At 36.4% G+C, this 22,241-nt stretch overlaps 3 protein-coding genes across 4 annotated transcripts; 1 reads left to right on the top strand and 2 right to left on the bottom strand.

Annotated features, from left to right (window-relative positions):
• Nucleotides 1-1,747: 1,747 nt before the first annotated feature.
• On the bottom strand, nt 1,748-13,733 carry cpsf2 (cleavage and polyadenylation specific factor 2). The gene is made up of 15 exons (XM_065256540.1): nt 13,590-13,733; nt 12,914-13,079; nt 12,673-12,832; nt 12,458-12,563; nt 11,669-11,798; nt 11,458-11,573; nt 11,006-11,193; nt 10,472-10,762; nt 10,269-10,369; nt 9,918-10,121; nt 9,518-9,670; nt 6,471-6,696; nt 5,934-6,245; nt 5,701-5,835; nt 1,748-2,044 (listed from the first exon to the last, which is right to left on the bottom strand). Exons 2-15 carry the CDS (start codon nt 13,060-13,062, stop codon nt 1,952-1,954), a joined length of 2,364 nt encoding a protein of 787 aa, XP_065112612.1. The 5' UTR covers nt 13,063-13,079; nt 13,590-13,733; the 3' UTR covers nt 1,748-1,951.
• Nucleotides 13,734-14,048: 315 nt separating this feature from the next.
• On the top strand, nt 14,049-14,980 carry LOC135738473 (NADH dehydrogenase [ubiquinone] 1 beta subcomplex subunit 1). The gene is made up of 3 exons (XM_065256543.1): nt 14,049-14,143; nt 14,595-14,739; nt 14,823-14,980. Exons 2-3 carry the CDS (start codon nt 14,600-14,602, stop codon nt 14,857-14,859), a joined length of 177 nt encoding a protein of 58 aa, XP_065112615.1. The 5' UTR covers nt 14,049-14,143; nt 14,595-14,599; the 3' UTR covers nt 14,860-14,980.
• A 651-nt stretch (nt 14,981-15,631) lies between these two features.
• Nucleotides 15,632-21,948, bottom strand: riox1 (ribosomal oxygenase 1). 2 transcript variants are annotated; one of them, XM_065256541.1, is made up of 15 exons: nt 21,803-21,948; nt 21,120-21,254; nt 20,891-21,042; nt 20,535-20,634; nt 20,320-20,433; nt 20,003-20,109; nt 19,799-19,906; nt 19,284-19,318; nt 17,656-17,834; nt 17,306-17,410; nt 17,082-17,223; nt 16,289-16,409; nt 16,105-16,204; nt 15,943-16,029; nt 15,632-15,832 (listed from the first exon to the last, which is right to left on the bottom strand). In XM_065256541.1, the coding sequence occupies exons 1-15, from the start codon at nt 21,872-21,874 to the stop codon at nt 15,764-15,766; spliced, it is 1,626 nt and encodes a 541-aa protein (XP_065112613.1). In that variant the 5' UTR covers nt 21,875-21,948; the 3' UTR covers nt 15,632-15,763. The 2 variants fall into 2 exon arrangements, with proteins under 2 accessions (XP_065112613.1, XP_065112614.1); XM_065256542.1 differs by having other exon boundaries at nt 21,809-21,934.
• Between the last annotated feature and the right edge of the window lie 293 nt (nt 21,949-22,241).

Here is a 22,241-nt window from a genome sequence, read left to right as displayed (position 1 = left end):
CAATCTTGAACTAGAAAGAGAGAAAGAAGATCAGATACTGAGTCATCATCTTGTGCTGTACACAAAGTTTGTACTGAACAAGAATTTTTTGCTGAAGTCTTCACCTTAAAAGCACATTTTATTAGATTTTTGGGACAGTGCAGCATCAGCTTTATTAATAAAAGTAAATTAGCATTCACAGACCTATGCTGGGTCACTAACTGACTTCAATTAAGTTTAAACCCTCCAACCCTGGAACAAAACATCCCAGTCCAGTCCTGTCCTGTCGCTCAGCTGTTGTGTCCATTAAAGCACAGTCAGCATTATAAAGCTAAAACATATTAACCGATGGACATTTCTTCTGCTTACTGTCAATTTTCAGAATGAAAGCAGAAATGCAAAGCTATCGACTATGGGTAGGGATTAAATACAGGGACTATGAGGAATATAAAACATGATATCCGCCTTATACAAGACGTTTTCACATCTATATATCTAAAGCAAAAAACTGATAACACACAGCGTATAATACCGGTGTGAAACAAGATGAAGTTTCATTCTGTAGGGTGAGAAGTTTGATCACATTATTAACCATAAATATTAGCAATGATAATCCACTCTTTATCTTTGATAAATGCTCATTTCTAAATGACTGATGCAAATTTTGCACAGATTAAGTTGCCATTGGCACAGTTAACTATTAAATCTTTTCAAACATTCGTATTCAAAACACATTTTGTGATTAACAAGCTTCATTAATGGTGGTTTCATCGATTCAGGAGTCAGTTGGGGGGTGTAAAGCTCGACCTATCAGACTGTAGTCACAGTCCACCATCTGACAAATAAAGCAAACGGGTGATTCTCACAAAATACAGATTAAGGTGTCCAGCATCAGATCTTTTAAAAAGCCCTTGAAGCCAAATTTTTTTTGCACATTTTAGGTCTGAACTTACTATACTCATTATTTTTAGAGGATTAAAAAAAATTCCTATAGAATTATTTACATTTTTTAGATTATCATTATCAAAAATGATCATTACCGCAACATGATATTACGCATTTACAAACTCATGTTTCGGTAATGAGAACTAAAAACTTGTCTATGTACTATGACAAACAAAATTTCAACTTTTATCTGGAGAGAAAAAATAAGAACTGCCTACCTGGTAGCCATCTTGACTGTCACAGTCAATTATGTCCCTTACAACTATTTTTTTATGTTAGTTCAAAGACCCAAATCCAGTCATGGTCATGTTGCGGTAATGAAATTTTTCCCTTAAATATGAAAAAAAACGAAATTGGTTTGTATGATGTCATTTGAAATCAAAATAGTATGTGAAGAGATGCTTCTTATTTTGATACTCTTACTTTACATTTACTTTTTTTTATCAAAATGTTTCATGACACCTCATAAGTCTAATTTCACGAGAATCACCCAAAAATGTCTCTGAATATAAAGAGTTTGGTGGTAGAAGATTAAAAGACTGAGGATTTAAAATGTTAGCACAATGAACCGAAATAATAAAATACACATTTCAAAAATCACAGCACTTGGCATTGTAGCATTGACACGCTGTTACATTTTGGGAGGGGTGCATATCAGGCTACTGCGTAGGGTTCACATGTCTGCGTAGGGTCACCGTTCAATCGGCGCAGAAGTATAAAGCCCGCTTTACCTCTCATCTAGAAACTAGAATCCAACATCTAGCACAACAACTTCAATGCTCAATAATGGCAAGTCCTCATGCACAAACTCACAAAGACGACATTTCATTACCAAAACTGAAATTTATCAGCAAACAAAACAAATGTAAAAAAACATTGCATTGAGCAGTTCTGAACAAAACATCATCTTTAGTCCAGACGGAAGCTCATGGGGAAAAACAATGAAATATACACAACTCAAAACCTACAAAATGAAAAATCGGAGCTGTAGTCCCAAAAAGAGTGATGTGAGCTCTGGATTAAAGAGCTAAATGACAGCATACTGCTGATACAACAGCTGACGAATCCTATAGTAATCATCACAGTGACAACCCTCCAGACAGATACGACCAGCCTCCGTCTGAAAGAGAGAGAGAGAAAGATCAATATTCCAGAAGATTAATGATGTCATCAGATTAGCATGTTATGGGAAGTACACTATTAAGTAAGCTTTTTAAAGTTTTTACATAGTTTTACAATACAGTTTTTCCAGACGCTAGGACACATTTCTCAATACTTAGGTCACTTTTGCAAAACTCTTCACACAGTGAGCACAACAGAAGTCTATGTGGGCTAAACTGAGGATGAATTATCATTGCTTTGGCACAAAATGCATTCAATGACTACATCTCTCAAATTTTATGAATTCTTTTCTCACTGCCAAAACTCTTTATACGTACAGGCCAATTTTCACATGCTTACATACTGTTTTCAAAACTGTTAAACTTATGTTCAAAACAATGACATGATACAAAACTGAATAAGACAGCAATTTGCTACATTTCTACAGTAATATTTTAATAAAAAAAATATTTTTAAATCTTTAAATTAAATGCCATAAAAACTATTGGCCAAATGGAGAAGACCGAGTAGATAAGCATATTTTATTTGTATCAGTGGATAATGTGTATACAAATTGTTATATTTTGGAATTACATAAAATAAAATAAAAAAACGATATAAAATATTGATAAATTCTGCAACATGTCCGATTCATTCCAGTAACATATATTTCAGTGAATTATAAACAGAGATGTGTCCTTGTTTTACACAAGAAAACCTTGTATAATTCTACATGTTGTTAGTGTTTTTAGGTCATTGTTTTGTGGGTGACAAAGTGTTTTTTGCTGTTAACCTTTACTAATGTTCTTGAAAAATGAGTTGATTTGAGACCTGAATAAAGTGTTTTGGTAGTTGTAGTGCATTTTGAATGTGAAATGAACTGCTTTGCCAAGCTGAAGTTGGTTATGAGAACTGTGTGAAGAGTTTAGCAAAAGTGACCTAAGTATTGAGAAATGTGACCTAGCTTCTGTAAAAAACTGGAAGCTTTACTAGTTAAAATGCTTTATAAATAAAGGGATAGTTCACACAAAAATAAAAATTCTGTCATCATTTCTTCAACCTCATGTTGTTCTAAACCTGTATGAATTTCTTTTTTATGTTGATCACAAAATTTTTATAAATAATGTTAAGCACACAGTTGACCATACCCATTGACTTCCATAGTATTTGTTTTTCCTACTATGGATGGGTCAATGGGTACCATTAGCTGTGTGGTTACCATTATATATCAAAATATCTTATTTTGTGTTCAACAGAATAAAAAAAAACTCTACAACAATAGGGTTAGTATTGACCGAGTCTTCTTTTTTGGGTGAACTATCCCTTTCATTGCAGTGTTTCCGCTATATACATTCAACCGTGGCGGCCCGCCACTCATAAAACATCCCCGCCACGCCTGCGGTTGTGGATAGAAGGGATACAGCAAACGAAATCTCGTTGGATGAGCACTGTTTTATCCTAATCCTTTAACCAAACCCAACTCTAAACACAAAATTTCACACGATTGTAGGATGTATTTGTATCTAATTTAGCCAGAACCGCTGTTTTCATCCTAATAATCCTACCTCCAAATCTAATCCGTAACTTTTCGGCATTTGCTGTATCCCTTCTAGACAAAACCCACAGCGGGAGCTCGCAAAAAAGCTACTGCGAGACTGGCTGTCTTGAAATAAATTCCTTTCTGGATTTGCGTTGTTCACTCATTTATAAATAAATCTCCTAAAATATCATAATTTCCTCCATGGGTTTAGTTTCATGCACAAATAGATTTAAATCAACAGAGGATTATTAAGCTACGTTTCTGTTTTGAGAAATAATAATAAAATAAATAAGCCTATACGAAATATGTTGCACTTAAATAATTATTAAATTGACAAAACGAATAAAAAAGTATTTGAGTTTCTGTTCTTTTTTTGTGACGCGCTCTAAAACCAAACCAGCAGAAAGCACGTCATGTTTTTAATGATTATAAATAAGCACAAGGTTTTCTCCTTATTGTGAGTTTACAAAAATAAAAATACATCATTTGAAGTTGCGAATGTTGTTTTACTTTTATCTTTATGACTATAAATTTAGGGTGATTTAAGCTGCAAGGTCATCACGCATATGATGTTCACCGGCGCATATCTACACCAACACAGCGCAGGGCTGCGAGAAAAGACATTATTAAACTTTTGATTTAACATATTACGAGTTTTTGGACATTCATTTGGAATCACTGTACTCATATTATCAACTTATCTGGCCATTAGTTATTCAGTATAGGCTATAAATGCAGCGCACTGCTGAGCGCTCAGCTGTCAGTCAATCGTCTGTGCTTTAGATCGACACTCACAAAGTTTCACATTAAATGATAAGATATTTGTCCAAAAACAAAAGGCTAAATACTGAATACTACTTATATGCGACTGCAAGACATTAATAGTCGAATCTGTTTGTAAGGAAACTTACATTATTCCCGTGGAAGAGAAGAACGTTGGTAATAGAAACTTGAGGCAGACGGTGAGACTGTTTTATCTGTTTTCAGACGAAACAGCAGGGTCGGGGTACCCGCGGGTGAACCGCATAATATTTGATCTAACGGGTGTAATAGGCTATTCGCGTGTCATTTGTGTTGTAGATGCAGGTCGGGACTCAATAGACAAGATTAAATGCGGGTCTAACATCCAAGACCAAAATTCGACTCGTTTTTAAATGACCCGTGCTTATTTGTGTTTAAGGTCTGAAGACCGGTAAAGGTTTATATTTAACTGCGCGATTTGCGGTGTGACCGGCTCGGGGTCACAGTCTTAATGTCAAATGGTACGGGTGTGAAATAAAATTGCTGCTGATGTCGGATAACTGGTCGGTTGTTCTGTCAATCACAGCGGTGCGGATTATCAAACAGGACTGCATGACTTTGTAACAGCTCTGTACGCTAAACACGAGGACGAACTTGCAATGCACACTACATTAAAACTACAATGAAATATCCAAACTACTTACGCAGCTGTGTAACGTTTTTTTAAGAAAATACAGTTTAGATCAAACATAGAAAAGCAATATGCTATAAATATAAGGAAAAGTAAATGACAGCGTGAAAATTATAAAAAAATACATGTTAGTTTACTGTAGCCTATATTCTACATTAATTTTTTTTTTACATTTATAATCATCATGGGCGCCCCCTGCCGCCACAGCTGAAAAAAATCCTAGAGGAAACACTGCATTGATAGAAATGGATCAACAGTTAAACATTTTCAAATAGTTTTTTCTTCCTATAACATTTCTTGCTTGTATTTACAGAACAAGACAAATATTTTTTAAATGTAATTCAAATAGGGTTGCATAACAATTAATCTCAACTAACTGTTTGCAGAATGACAGTTTTTGTTTACATCATATATATGTGTGTGTGTGTGTGTGTACTGTGTATAATAATTATGAATGTATAAACACACACACACACGCACACACACATGTAAATATTTCTTCAATATGTTCATGCATGTGTGTGTGTATTTATAAATACATAATTATTATACACAGTACACACACATATATGATGTAAACAAAAACTTTTGTTCGCAAACAGTTTGTTGCAATTAATCATTATGCAGCCCTAAATTCAATATTTAATTCAGATGACAGCGTGTCACAAAGGTTTATAATGATACGAGCTATAAAGTCACTTACTCTCCTCACAGCCACTAGATTATTACACACCAACACTCCACCGACAAACTCCGCCTGGATCCCTTCACGCAGAAGAACCTGTTTAAAGTCCGATAGTCTCGGTTCATTGATGAACACAGACTGATGACCTGGTACCTGGTGAATAAAAACAAATACTTTACTCATTCTGATCAAACACAAACATCTCATCATCAGGATTGTTTCTATTTTAAATGTCCTGATTGTTATCTCACTTCATGAGCAGGCAGGGGTTCGAGAGTTGGTATGACATCACTCTCCTCCGAGATCTCTCGCTCATCCTCTCCAAACAAAGTCTTCATGGCCCGCTGGTTAGCTGCGCTGCTGGGTTCAGTCATCAGGTCCGCTGAGACATCCATGGCCTGATCTCCATCCTCCCCTTCATCCTTCACATCTCCAACCTCTGCGATGACTCCTGTATCCACTTTCTCCACACGCATGTCCAGGACGCCATCGATCCAGGCCAGCTCCGTGTCTTTGGCTTTACAGAACTGAAGAGAGCTGACCAATGAATCCTTCAGTCTCACCTGAACAAGACAAGAACAAAACCAAACATTAATTTACCACACAGGAGAAATATTCATCTTAAAATCCAGATCATTTCGATGTTGCTCAGTTTTATATGCCACACATTTTGCCATGGTAGTGTTTAGTATCTTGCTGAACAAAATTGTGATTTATACACAGTGATCAAAAGTAATACAAAAGTATAAAACATATTCAAAAGAAAAGCAGGCATTTGTTAAGGTCACCTGATAAATGTGTGTTTCACTGGTGCCGTCCACAGTCTCGTGAAGTTTAGGAGTATAAACTTTGATGTCTTTTCCACTGAACGCCTTACAGGAGTCGGCCAGATCTTGACTGGCTTCAGGTGGACCATGAACAATGATCAGCTGTCTGGGCTTCATCTGGTTTATAATCTTCTTAATGGAGTCACCATCAGAACGACCCTCATAATCGATGTATGTAACTCGAGCTCTAAAAATCACAGCAACGAAATGAAAGACTCTGTGATGTCTGTCTGTCACAATGTCTGAGCTAATCTACAATACAATACAAATTTCAGTAATGGATATGAATTCGGTAATTTATTTAAATTACAATAAACCTCCAGGTAGCCACAGAAGATTGAACCCCATTGGTCTAGGGTTGCATGTGTATGTGTAAGAGCTTTCTCTGATATTTAAGAGCAATTAACTCTTTCCCTCGTCAATTAAGAGAAAATGCTTCGCTCCCAATGGCAAGTATTTTTCGGCTTTCCGCGATACCGCTATTATCTGCTACTTCCACAACTTATACAACCTGGAAGTATTGCCCTAGAGCAGGGCTAGTCGACTGGCGGCCCGCGGGCCAAATGCGGCCCTCCAATCATCTTAAACCGGCCCGCTGGTCATCTTTGTCTGATTTAAAACCAGCATGGTTATTTTTACCTTTCCACTGTACATGACAAATGGCCGATAAGGAGAAGGAGAGTCAGAAAGGGGCGGCGTGGGGTGCCAACCATCTGCTGGTGCATAATTTTCTGATACAATTTGAGCTTGGGATGCATAAAAAAACTTGTGGGATTACACCGCATGTGACACCCCAACCAGAAGTGATATATTTCACTGTGTCCCAATGTGTGCAAGGTCTAAATTATAAATCATGTTTCGTTTAACTTTATCAGTAACACTTGAATCCTTTAAAAATGATTGATTACTGATAAGTCAATTATTAATTATATATATTTGAAGAGTTTGGTTCCAAAACGCAATAAACGCCATTTTTGAAAAAAATTTGTTACTGCCAGAATCAGTATTATATCAGGTCAGTATTAAAAAGTTAATTCTTAATTTTACGCAAAATCCAATATCCGCCGTGCTATTCTGTCATCTTTTCTCCCTTTTTTCCCAAAATGCAATAAACGCAACTCCTCCTTTTTTACAGAACGCAATAAATCCATTCCAGAAATTACAGTACACGGAATCCTAGTTTTCCTCATCTACTTTGTACTTCGTGATCTACAAACAAAATAATACTTTAATAGCATTGATAAACCTGTGATGGTTTTCTGTGACGGAAAAGAAACGTAAGCCATCAACATCTAATAATTTACGCAAGAGGCACTCGGGAGACCGGTGCTTGTTTGCCCGGGCCGACAGCATCAAGTTTCTGTCACGCTAACACATTGACCCCAGGGGATCTTATGAAAAACTTTACATAATTTTACTCAAAGTCAATGAAAATCGAGCAGGACCAAAACATTTTACAGCTGATCTCTGTGAAAAATATTAAGCGACGACGTCAAGTATAACCGCAGCAATGACAGTGTTCTTAATATGACAAAGTAAGTGTTTTGATTAATGACATTAATGTTTATATTTTTAATTAGTGTGTACAACTAGTCAACTAAATGAATATAACATGGCAAAGATGAATGCACATTTATAAAGGCTATTGATTCAATAGATTTATAGCATTTTGAGTAAAAACTTGTCATGGATTTATTGCATATTGTGGAAAAAATTATCTGTTTTTATACTAAATCTTTGAAAATCAAGTTATGGATTTGAATTTTTTATGTTTTTATAACCTAAAGATGCTATGTGAAAGTTTGTAACAGAAAATAGTGGTTTTCATCTTGTTACTTTCGAAAACACGTTTTTACCGAAATTTGTCAAAATGGATTTATTTCGTTTTGGAACCAAACTCTTCATTTATTCATAGATTAGAGACTCTTGCGCTGGAATGTGCTTCTCTCCGATGTTGACAAGGATTTATGATAAAACTGAAATTTAATTTTGAGTGCCACTAGGGGTCGAACTCCGATAACCACGTCTGTAAGTAGTGTACAATGGAAAGGAGGTTTAGCTTATGTATCTTTAAAATATAAAAAAAAAAGAAAACATGAAGTGCAATTTTAGTCATTAGGAGGAAACTGGCTATATGTTGTTAATACTTGAAATGTAACAAAAGAAGTTTAAGAGTTTTTTTTTGAAAATGCATTTTTTTTATATATGACCTATAACAAAAAGTAACAAAAACAACATAATATATAATAGGTAAAAGTAAAAAAAAAATATAAGAAGTAAAAAAGGGGTAAAAGTTTGGCCCGCATCATTTTTAAAATCTGGCCCTTAAAGTAGAGTAGTTGAAGACCCCTGCCCTAGAGCAAACAGCTGTATGTCTGTATGTTTTTGAGAATCGCTCTGCATCTGATCTCTGTCAAAAGTCCTTCACAAAAATGCAATTATCTTCGCTTTTTGCTCAAAATTTGGTGTTTTTGAAAATACTTACCTATATTTGAGAGGTGATAAAAAGAGAACTAATAAAGGTAGGATGAAACTTTTTTTGTTTGAAAGCAGAGGGTCTTTCATTTGATATATTATATTTTTAAATATTTCAAGAAGAACATTTTCTGGAAGGCATTAAATCTAAAAACCATGAAAATGCTGGCTCTTGCTGGCAAATTTAAAAAAAAATGCTGGTGGGGAAAGAGTTAATAAAATAAGATCGCACAACTTTCACACACTTGCAAAATGAAACCAATGAAAGAGGCAGAGAGAGAGGCAAGAAGTCAGGAGCGATGTAAAAACATTGTGCTCAGTACATCACACGTTAGCTCAATAGGCGGACAGTAGGCGATCTTTTGTGGGTGCTCAAACACATTCGATCACATTTTCGACTTCCTCTAAATGTGGTTAAAAGTGGACGAGCTCAAACCCCGGTTACACTTGTCTTTAGCATCGTCCACTTGTGAACCGATCGACCACATCTTAATACCAGGTGTAAACAGCCCACATGTGTGGTGGACACTGACCTGATATCGAATGTTTGTGTGATACTGGTACATTTAGTGGGAACATCAGACAGGTCCTGCTCCATCGGCTCATCTCCATTAGTCATTCCAGACTCCAGTTTACTTTTCTCCTCTTCAGTGGCTTGAAGTTCAGGAACCAGAAACTCCTCCGGCCTGTGGTCAGAAGTCATAACACGTGAAATCAATGATGCAAAGATTATACTATAAACACAGTTAAAAGAAGAAAGAAGGACAAATTATTAGGACAAACCCTTCAAAAGTCAAAAAACATCCTGAAATATCCCACTACTAAAAAATGACAGTGGGTTGGAAGTGCTGTTTTATGTTGATTTAAAGAGCCTAAACAATCAATAATTGTGAACATATGTAGAAACACATTAATATAATTTTAGAAGTTCACCTGATGATTTCTCCATACTCGTCCCATTTAATCCTCTCCTCATGTGTGGGAAACATAGGGTAAGATTTCTTGGCCTGTTTGAAGAAGCTGCCCTTCCTTCCTCCCTCGCCCTTCATCATCAGATCATGATGTTTGGTCTTCACCACGGCTGGCTGCTCCAGATCATCTTCCATATCGCTCTCATCACTCGAGTCCAACTCCACCCTGAACAACATCACAACTTTAATGCTCTCTTATTTGTAAGACACTCTGGATAAAATTGTCTGCTAAATAAATAAATGTTAAATAAAAGTGATAATCTGTATTATAAGTAAATAAAAGTCTCTCAGACAGTATTTCATCATCACTCACTCTTTCGCCTGCTCCAATTTCTTAGCAGCTTCTTTTTTCATCTTTTCTTTCTCCAAGTATTCCTCCAGTTCTCTGCCTTCCAGTCTGCAGCGTTTTCTTATCTGTTTTTGTTAAAGAAGACTTTATTCAAATAGTTTGGCTTTGCAAACATCACTGATCTCTAAAACGACCACAATGTTGTCTCATATCTCCACAATCCTCACCTCCAGGTCGATCCTCTTCTCCCCTGGGTTATCAATGAGGTAGCGGGCCAGCGTTCCCGGTGTGGTCCGATACGTAAGGATCACAGAGTTTTTAGGGTCCTGGCACCACTGAATAAAGAGCTCTCGTGAGAAACCGGACTCCAGGTCGGGCTGGCTGCACAGAACCACTTTGGGACTCGGCACACGGGACAGATCTGACAGACCGTGACAGAGGGACAGGTGCCGAAACTGGAAGGGGTTGTTGCGTTTGTCCTCGAAACATCGCATGAGTTTATCGCTCATCCACTCCACCTATGAGAGAACATGAGAATCAGACTGAAGTATCCCACTGAAATTAACCCTGAAAGACTGAGAGCGGTGTCTTATATTTATGCATAGGTTTTAACAGTATGTGTGTTCCCTGGGTGTCTATCAAGATGGAGCAACAGAGTGATAGAGTTTGACTTGAATAAAGTATTTTTTTTGCATTATTACAAACATCCCGTCAGCTGAAGTTATACTGATTAGAAATAAAAACAAATCAAAATAAATGACCTGGGACTTTGAGAACTCCACCACATTGTAGCTGACGTTATTGAGCAGGGCGAGAGAGTAGACACCCAGCCCTGCGTCTTTGGTCCTCCAGATCTGATCCAGAAGTTGTGCGAGCTCCAGTACTCTTCCCGCAGTGTCCACAGCGATCAACACATTCCCATCACCGCGGAGGGTCTCCATGACATTGGCTGAGGGGAACGGACATACAGACACACAGTCACACACACATTAAAATGCAAAGCAAAATCCCTCACCTGCCATTGGTTAGACAATAAGGTAACACTCCCCTAAACTTAAGTGTTGAATTTTTTTCGACCACTCAACCAATATAGTGCAAAGCAAGCACTACAAACGTCTTATTTATGTTTCTCTGCATAATGAACGGGATAGATAAAACATTTAAACATATGAAAGCTTTTTTTTCTTAAATACATAAACTGTAAAACTCATACTGAGCAGTTGTTCATCACGCTGTTTCCTGCGAGGTTGCACGTATGAAGCATTGAAGGAGTCGGTGATGAGGAGAGACGGTCTGCTGATGGTCTCCAGGGAACAGCCGTTCAGATGACTGACAGAACACATTAACAGCGTCATCACATGAAAGACAGGACAGAGTGAATAATGACAGAATCATCATATTTGGGTGATGTTTTCTTCACTTACATCTCCCTCTTGTGATTGAAATCCACGGCATACACGATCTCTTCCTCTCCATCTTTAACGATTTTCCAGATCGTTCCACCGATCATGTGACCGGCGGGCAGAGGGGTGATGGACAGACCGTGACCTTTTCCTGTTCATTCATAAATTATAATCAACTGTCAAGACTGTCAAAACAAACATCATATTACAAATGTGGTGAACTAAAGGAATACTCAACCCAAAAAACAAAATTTGCCCATATTTTCTCATCCTCAAGCTATCCTCGATCTATATGACTATATAACAGAATTTGTTGAGTTATATTAAATAATATCTTGGTTCTTTTCAGATTTGTAATGGCATTGGATATTGCCCCAAAATCTATCTATAAAAAAACATTTCCATAGTTAATAAAATGTCTTTTGAGATTGAGGTAAAGCTAAAAGTAGAATATAATTTTTTGTAATTTTGGGGTGAAATAGCCCTTTAAACCTGGTTTATTTAAATGCTTAAATGCAGGGTGCATGGTTGTTTTAAAAAGTTTGGAAAAAGGAAGTCGGGCTGAGTACCAAAACACGATTGTAGCCAATCAGCAGTAAGGGGTGTGTCTACTAAACGACATGGGTTGCGTATGTGTGGAGAAGGTTTATCAAAAGAAGGTACAGGTTCTATTGCGGTATGGGCGTGTTTGTTTAGGTGATTTCAAATGTCAACATTGGCTTTCATAGATCATACACCCCACCTTTAAGCAGATGTTCATGAGACAAGAGAATTAAGATAAGTCATTATAGGGTCACAGATATGTTTTACCTTTCAAGTTGACGATCTGTGAGTATTTTAACTGCTGGATTTTGTCAAATGCTGAATCCACATCATCCAGGGTGAAGAGACCGAAATCTTCTGTGTTGTGTCGAGACTACAACAGAAGGTGAGGATCATATTAACCTTTTATCAATGAACATCAATACTTGCTGATTATGTTAAGCTGTGTTAGATGCTTTCAACACTGTGGAGATCTGTCTCACCTGATAAAGATCGTACATGAACATCTGGCCCATCTTGTAGACCGGGATTGTGGCATAGATGGTGCAGTTAAGCCCCAGTTTGCCCACAGCGTACGGCAAAGCTCCCAGGTGAAGTTGATCAGGATGAGAGAGCAACACTGCATCCACCTGATGTACGTACCTGAGAGAGACAGGACAGGACATCAAACACCGTAACATACAGGACATGACACCAAAAACACTTTAACGGATGGTCTCGCACCTCTTCAGGGAATCAATGATGTCCATGGAGAAGTTTTCATCCCAGCCGCAGTCCAGCAGGAAACGAAACTCATCCACCTGTAACAGGTAACACAGAGCCGATTCTTCCTGGACACCGGACAGAGCCGTCAGTTTGATGATGGACGTCATCTTGTCTGACGGTCACACTGTGAGGATGAATATAACAGAATGATTTAACTCTTTATGTTTTAAATATATTTTCACATCTCATCCTCATAAGACCAGCATGTGTTGTGTTTTCCCCATACCAGCTGTTGTAAAATAAGACATTACTTCAATAATCTGTGTGCATCATTTTCAAAAGTCTGAATGATCACAGAACGATTAAAGAATCACAAAACAATACAAAATACATAAAAGAAATAAAAAAATTAAACAAATCTCTGAAAATGCACAAAACCGTTTTAAAAAGACACTGAAAGAAAAAAGCTGTTTGTTGGTCTATAAAAACTGCCAAATAATAAACGACCACATTATTATTATTATCTACATTATGATGTTACGCTGGTATGAAGTTGACCTTAACATCTAATACATAACTTAACAAATGATTCTAGCTTATCGTCATCAAACTCATTCAATACCAGCAGTACAGAAGAAAAACACAACGTGTTCATATAAAATTATTAGACATGCGTAAATAAAACTTTGCATACCCGTATCTCGCTATGTCACTTGTGGTTTCTAACAAGTTTGGTAACTATAAAACATCGTAAACACTGAAAAATCATCTTTAATTCACTGTTACACAGAAACCTGCACGAGCCGAGCCGCCATAACTCCCGCTGATGACGTCACATGACCAGACTCTACCACTGACGCCACTAGAGAGGTGTCTTTAAAGTAATTAAAACCTCTTTTTGCTTGTCTGTTTTGATACACAATACCACATAATAACATAAATATAATGACGATATTTGTTCTACAAACACAGTCCACAATTTTACCTTTTTGAGATTATGAATAAAAAGTGAGAGGAGGTTATTTGTGTATTAATTTAATTAATTGTGTATTAATTTCAGTAATGTTTAAATAATCTAAATATGAAAAGAAATATAATTCCACAAAATTATACACAAAACATATCTTTTAAACAGTGTTTTGTTTTTCGGCCTGCTGTTCCTCCCCTGACATGTTGATATTTGGTATAGTCCAGTGACCCCTTCTGCTAATGCTGTTGTGCTAATAGCACAGAGGAATCCATTGGAAGGTAAATGTGATTAAATGCGTATTTATTTTATTAACAGACACATTTTAATGCTCATTGAGAAATATTTAACTTGTTTATAAGAGCTGTGTGAGGAATTAAAATTACATCGCGTGTTTATGTGATGAAAGTAGCAGATAGTTTCAAACGGGCCTAACGTTAGTAAGTTACATTCACCTTCAGCTCAACATTCGCAAATTATTCACATTTAATATTCACTTTTAACATTTCTATTTTGCTCCGTTTAGACCGGAGGTTTACATTGTATAATGTTTTTGCAGAAATGTGTTGCATTGCACGACACCAGATTGAGACTAGATGGAGTTTTTCTATATAAATATATTTGTCAAACAGCAGGGCCATTGAAATTTAACTAGATATGGCAGCTGTATCAAATAGCTTTGACCATACACTTCATGTCATTGAATCAGACATGTCTTTTCTTTCATTACAGGCATCATGGTGAACTTTGCTGCAGCGATTCGTGAACACTGGGTGAATATTTTGGTCCCTCTGGGTTTCGTTATTGGTGTTTATCTGGACAGAAGGAATGACCAGAAACTCACAGCATTCAGAAACAAGAGCGCTTTATACAGCAGGTGATCTTTTCCCTCATATAAAAAACATTTAAAATGATGCAATGATTTAGTCAATGATCTAAATGACAATTTTTTTATTTTAGGGAACTGAAACCCGGTGAGCAGTACACGTGGAAGTGAGATGTACCTGCAGTGATATTTATTGGACCCTTTGGTTGTCTGAATGTGTATACTGTCTGTCCATATACTGTGTCTGTTTCAAAACATGTGGGCACAATAAATTTTGCATTTAGTTCTCTTATTCCGTATGGTTTTTATTTACACAAGTCTGTGTGATTGAATACAGCATCTTATACCACAGGGCTGTTGAACGCTTTATTTTGATTGGTTGAGAAATGTTCCACGGGTATGCATTATTTTCCGATAACCGCACACCTGACATGTCAAACGTGTAAGGAATAATTGACGGCGGGCCATTGAATTATAAGAAAATAATGCACACCTAGGGTGATGATGCGGCATGATGCAAAGCATGTGAATTATTTTCGAATAATTCAAAGGACCGAAGTCAATTATTAAGCTAATACCACGGTTACCACAGACATTGCTCTGGTGGTTACTTTAAGACATTAGACAGATTAGGTGTGTGGTTTACAGAAAAAACACCCGTGGAACATTTCTAAAGCATTTAACAGCCCCATGGTATAACTTAAAATAACCACCAGAGCAATGTCTGGCAACTGTGGAATATGAAGAATAATTGACTTTATAATTGATTATTCAACGGTTCATTGCCAATTATTCTTTACATAACCAACATGACACAATTATTACAAACAATATTTAAATGTAACTTTTTTTAAATCCACCATCGTTAATATTGTCTAAACTTGATTTTTCATAGTTAACGCCTGGTTTTGCATCATCGAGTTGTATGATGTAAACGTGAGACTTTTTAATAAAGAAATGTTTATCATATCTATAATAATGCAATTATTTTATTACATCGCTGTTTAACAAAGTACACAGATTTAAGTTTTTTATTGTCATTTGAACAACAAGGGTATGATACAAAACAATATTTTTATTCAGCAGTCAAAGGTTTGGCTGTGTGGATCAATCCTTTCTCAAAGAGCAGCTCTGCCAGAGATGCCTGCAAAAACAAACTCCATTTCAAACTAAACATAATACATGTATACAATATAATAATACATTTATTTAAGTAAATAAGTTTGTGAATTCTTTAGTTTATCTATGTATTACCTTCGCAGCCGCTGTGTCACATGGTAAACTGGAAACAGTGATGAACTTTGGATATGCATGAATGAGAAACTCCATGGCATCTATGTGCTGATAAAAAAGAGAGATGTTGTACCAAATGTTCATAAAAGGTACAAACTGAAACTATTTAGTATAAAAGTTTACCTCTGCTTGTATCTCAAAGCTCTTGGGCTCTTCTTTATGATAAACTCTTGAGTTCTCTGTTGTGTAGCAAAGCAAAACATTGTCTCCATTACTGCACAACCTGAAGACACAAAGATACGACTGTCATGTTTTTATAAACATTGTGCAGTAGATTCAGTGTGAGAGAGATCAGACTCTCTGTTACCTGGCAGCTCCGGCGCGCACGAGTCTGATTTGAGTTTGGCCTTTTATCCTAACATTCACATTAAGAGCTTCTCCATCTCCCCAGCGGACAGGAGCTCCATACACACTCCTGGCATGTTCCTCTACAAATCACAAACAACATCTCTTTGAGTAGACTTTTCATCTTTAGAGATTAGTACATCTTTTGAATTAATGCAGCAGCATATTACATTAACAGCTAATGAACTATATTGTCTGAGAGAGAATTATTATCATTATTTATAAACGGTTCATTCCAGTCCTTGATTCTGATTGGTCAATAGCTGTGTTTTATTTATGATAAAACAAACTATGACTGCTATACCCAAAGATTTATCACTGAACATCACCATTAGCAATGTAAACATTTGTGAATCATTACTGTTCACAGTCGATCAGGGACTATTTTTCCAATAGAAGGACTGCTTTTAGTGATTTTAATTAATGAAAGTTCTGTTAATACATATTTTTGATTTTAATATTTGGATTTTCTTGTCACCATTTTATAAAATCAATTAGATATCCAAGGCTGTGCTGTATTGTGAAGAAGTCACGGATGAAGGGCTTGCATTGACTCCACTTCATGTCGTGCCTAACAACGCCCTTCGGCACAATCCAGCACAGCCTTGAGTACCTTATCAATATTATTATTGACATCTTTGTGTTTTATACATTACAATTCTGATTACACACAGATTTTACTCTGCGATCAACTGTGGTAAAATAACTGTGGGACAGCGTTGAGTGGCTTTAATCCAGGTTTGTGTGAAACTGACCTGCGGTCAGCATTGGAGGAAGACAGTCGTGCAGGAACTCTCTGGCTTTCTGATCCACAGCGGCATCTACTGGTGCAAAGTGAACCAGTTTCTTCATCAGACCCTGAGCGTGTGCCATGAATTTATCTCGCCGGGGATCTTCCTGTTTACAAGCACCAATAAGTTTTAACTTTACTTTTCAATAGCTGGTTTTAACAGAATAACAAAGCTTTCAGCACACATACCTTCTCAGAGTACTGAACCCCCATGAACTGAAGGTAATCGAGCGGTAATCCCTTCCTAAACTCAACATCGTCCTCCATGGCGATCTCCACTGCTGCTGGCATCAACTGCAATTTAAATCAATTCACATTTCTTCACATCTAATCCTAAATGAATTTAGTCTAGGTCACGCATGAACATCATCAATATATACAAACAAGTACTGAGAAGTTATTTAATGTCAATATTCAACTTCTACAGTATAACAGCATTATTGTTAGCAATATATACAAACAAGTACTGAGAAGTTATTTAATGTCAATATTCAAATTCTTTAAATTTCTACAGTATAACAGGAGGTGAATGGCTGTACTTTAAGCAGCAGATCTCCCCAGCTGTTTTTCTGGAAGGAGGAGATGGTGATGTGCAGTGAATGGGCATCAGGCAGACATTCACCCTGATGAATGAAGCCACGAGGAAAATACAGCAGATCGCCTGCTTCCAGAACCACATCCATGACAGGCTGCCCGATCTCTGCCTGATTGAAATTAGCTTGAAGAAGACAACACAGTTTATAATTGTTGTGTCCCAAATTGCCCCCATCTATACTATATACTGAAGTAGATGAAAATCAGTATGCGAGTCAAGTACTATAGCCAAATTCAGCAGTACCCAGATGAACTACTACTTCCGGCTAGATTTTTAAGGGTGTAAAAGTTGAATAAAATAAAAAATAGCAGAAAATCTATTAACGTGATTAAGGTACTTGTTAAACAACACATAAATAAATTATGGTTGTGATTGTTCGGATTACATCATAGGTCAAAGGACGGATCATATGACAATGAAAACATGGTGGATGCAGTTTGTCCAAAATTTATTCACACTGCACCCATACATACTGTATGAAGAGTTTGGTTCCAAAACGCGATAAACACCTTTTTTTTTATATAGTTATCAGGTCAGTATTTAAAAGTAAATTCTTAATTTTACACAAAATCCAATATCTGCAGTGTTATTCTGTAATGTTTTCTCAATTTTTTCCCGAAACACAATAAACACCACTCCTCCTCCTCTTCAGAATGCAATGAATCCACTCAACCAATCACAGTGCACCATTCCAGGCATTTTAAACAATAATGGCGGCGCTTTGAATACACACAGAATGCTACAGTTTTCCTCTACTTTCTTTGTACTTTATGATCAACAAACAAACAAAATGCTACTTTTGATGTCATTAATAAACCTGTGGTGTTTTTCTGTGGTGGGGACGAAATGTAAGCCATCAAAATAATTTCCATAAGAGGCATTCGGGTGAAGGAAAAATTCCGCCTGTTGCTCGTTCTCACACAAGAGCATCAAGGTTCTGTTATGCTAACACACTGACCCCAGTGGATCTTATAAAAAATTTTCCATTCTTTTACTCAAATTCAAGGAAATTTGAGCAGGACCAAAACAATTTACAGCTGATCGCTGTCAAAAAAGTTCAGTGACGACATCCCAAGAATAACAGCAGCAATGACAGTGTTCTTAATATGACAAAGTAAGTGTTTTGATTAATGCCATTAATGGTTATTTTTTTATCAATGTATACCACTAGTCAATTCAATAGATTTAGAGCATTTAAAAAATTGTCATGGTTTTATTGTATTTTGTGGAAAAACATGAGTTTTTATAATAATTCTTTGAAAATCAAATTATGGATTTGAATTTTTTATGTTTTTATAACCTAAAGATGCTATGTGAAAGTTTGTAACAGAAAATAGTGGTTTTCATCACTTTCTTGGTATAGAAAACAAATCTTTACCCAAATTAGTCAAAATGGATTTATTGCGTTTTGGAACCAAACTTCATATATAGTTTTAATGATAAAGCAATAAGTATGCGATTTAAGATGTAGCAAATGTTTCACTTTATATATGCAGAACATGAAGTAAAACTGAAGTGATCATTCAGGCCAGTCCGTATCTCCACATGTGAATGTAAAGAGCGTCTACTTACGGCTGGACACCACAGGCAACACTTCATCTTCAGAACTACAGGACAGAAAACAAGCTCTTACTAGTCATTTCAGATAGAAATGTAACTGAATTTACCGACAAGCTTATATAGCAGAGAAACAGAAAACTTGAACTTGGTTAATAAACATACAATGGGCCTATGAAGTATTTGAGCACTTAAAGGGATAGTTCACCCAAAAATGAAAATTCTGTCATCATTTACTCACTCGCATGTGATTACAAACCCACATAAATTTCTTTGTTCTGATAAACACAAAGGATGATATTGTGAAAAATGTCTGTAACCAAACCGTTTGTAGACCCCATTCACATAGGGTCCACGAACGGTTTGGTTACAAACATTTCTTAAAATATCTTTCTTCATGTTTATTATTTTGGGGTGAACTATCCCTTTAAGCCACACTAATAACAAATATGAATGTCATTGCATTATATCATGAAATATCAAACTAATCCATACAGCTCTGACATGGACCGGGTAAAGTGAAAACTTACCGAGGGTTGTAAACTCTCCAGTGCTTTTTACCCTCCAGCTGAACAATAAACGCTTCAATGTCATCATAGTGTGGGGCAAAGCCCTGCGTCCCCGCTGGTGTCAGATATCTGAAGGGATTGACAGAGAAAACAAATGTAAAAAACAATTCTAACAAAGGAACCTGATTAAATTATGTTTTTGAGTAATCGGTTAACATCACATACGTATTTGCGCCCGCCATACTGCCAAACATCTCCTGAAGAATGGACAGCACTTGCCATACAGTGGAGGAGAAAGCTTGAGGATTGAGCATTCTGATAGAACAACCGCTCTGAAGAAGAAACAATAACAACATCAATGCTGAAACACATCCACTAAATGTACTGTACTGACACCTATGTCAAACATCTACATATTAATTTATACATTATATATTCATTGAATTAACCGTAGCAATATGTAGCAGTTTGAAAGAGGATAGTCAGAGAGAGCTAAACTAATAATAAACAACACAATTTCTTTGATTTAGTGGATTCTGTACCTCAAAGAAGTCCCACACCGCGTACGGTAATGCCCTTCCTGGAGGATTGTGCGTCTCTCTTGTGTCATTTGTGTAGCTCGTCACATCTAGATTCACTCCATACAGAACATTATCCTGAACACAACACTTAACGTTATCATCTGACATCCACGCATCATTCACATTAGATGATCTAAACCAGAGTCACTTGAAATCAAACAGCAGAATCTACTTACATTTCTTAAAATGTGATCAAACTCTGCAGTTGAAAAGAGTCCTTTATAATAGTCTGGATTCTGTCGCTGGATTAAAATTGGTTTCTTCTCCCAATTATCTCTGTTATGTAGACAAAAAAATCAATAATACACTTTTATAATTTTTTTATAATTTTTGCTTATTATTGATGCAAAATAAAGAGTAATATTTTTTTTCAAGGATCTGTGGTCAGATGTGCATTTGAGTGTAGCATTGCATTTGCAACATAAAGGTCATGGGTTTGATTCCCAGGCGACACACATGCTGAAAAAATTTATACTTTTTAATGCAACCTATTTTGCTTTAGATAAAAGTGTTAAATGTAATGTGTGTAGACCTGAAGAAGGTTTTAGCTTGGACTGGATGAATAAGCCACTGGAAGAGTCTGTTGGCTCTTTCTCTGCTGTTGTTGACCTTCGCTAGATCCGTCAGAAGCTTGTCAAGAGCTGGATTATCAAATCCTTCACGGTAATCGTTCTCACGAGACTCCTGAGAAAACACATCAAATCTATATGTTTTAATATCTCCACGAACACTGAAACTCTTGTATAAAGTCAGACACTCACATCTTGAGCTTTATCACTGCTGCTGGGATTTGTGCTGGATTTCAAAGCTTTCACTCTTTTCTTTTTATTCGTTTTCTTGTTGGGTTGGGGGACATTCACTTTCTTTTTGGGTTTCTTTGCTGGTGGAGACTCAGCCTGCAAAAAATCATACTATTAAACTTACAGACTTTTTAAAAAATACTTGGTGCTATCAGATATCATGGTACATTAGCATATGCTTTATTCTAACTGACCTGAGGAAAACTATGAAGCAATTTATCATAGGAGGCAATGATAAGGCATACTGCAGTATTAACATGTTACAACAAATTAAACCTTTGTACATGTCTACTCATTCGTTATTCATCAGACATTACATCGTCTTCAGCTAAAATATTACTTTATAAAGAACTGTGATTATCAAGCATGAACCTTACATTAAATGTGTATAACTTAAGGTTAGTGTGAGAATACATTTATTCAACTTTTGATGAGTAGTGCTGGTTATTTTTGTTAGTAAAACAATAGATACATCATTTTTCCACACTTTATATATTGCACATTGCATATTGAATGTATATTAAATCCCTTACATATGCCACTGATTTGCTTAAATTTGCGTTTGACTTTTTAACTGATCCACGCCCCTTTAAAAGGTTTCGTGTGCAAATACATTATACATTTTTATATTTAAATATTCATACCTGTACCCGCGTTGCTGGTCCCCATGATAATGACTGATAAATAGATAATGCGGACATGTGTTTTCTATCCATGGCTAATATTACACACTGCACACATTAAACACATGAGCCACATGAACCGTTTTCTTCTGCAGGAGATGAAACAATCTGACTGTGCACATACCGCCACCTACCGGCGTGGACAAGCACAAACGTATTTAAAGTACATTATAATAAAACATTTTCGAACTTTTTTTGGCTTTTAGTATGAATATGTCAACACCCGGGGTAGTACGGTGGCCACCGTAGTGAAGTGCTAAACAAAACAACAAATATAAAATCAGAGAAACAACAAAGACAAATCTACAAACCGGAAAAGCTAGGTGAATGGATTGGTTACTGCTGATTGGACGACACATCTGTCAATTAAAATACACAGAAAGTTATTACTTTTTGTGTA

Source organism: Paramisgurnus dabryanus, chromosome 12 (genome assembly GCF_030506205.2).
Source record: "Paramisgurnus dabryanus chromosome 12, PD_genome_1.1, whole genome shotgun sequence".
In the NCBI taxonomy this organism is placed as follows: Eukaryota; Metazoa; Chordata; class Actinopteri; order Cypriniformes; family Cobitidae; genus Paramisgurnus; species Paramisgurnus dabryanus.
Note: the sequence above shows the minus strand (reverse complement) of the source record. Positions and strands in the feature narration are given on the sequence as shown.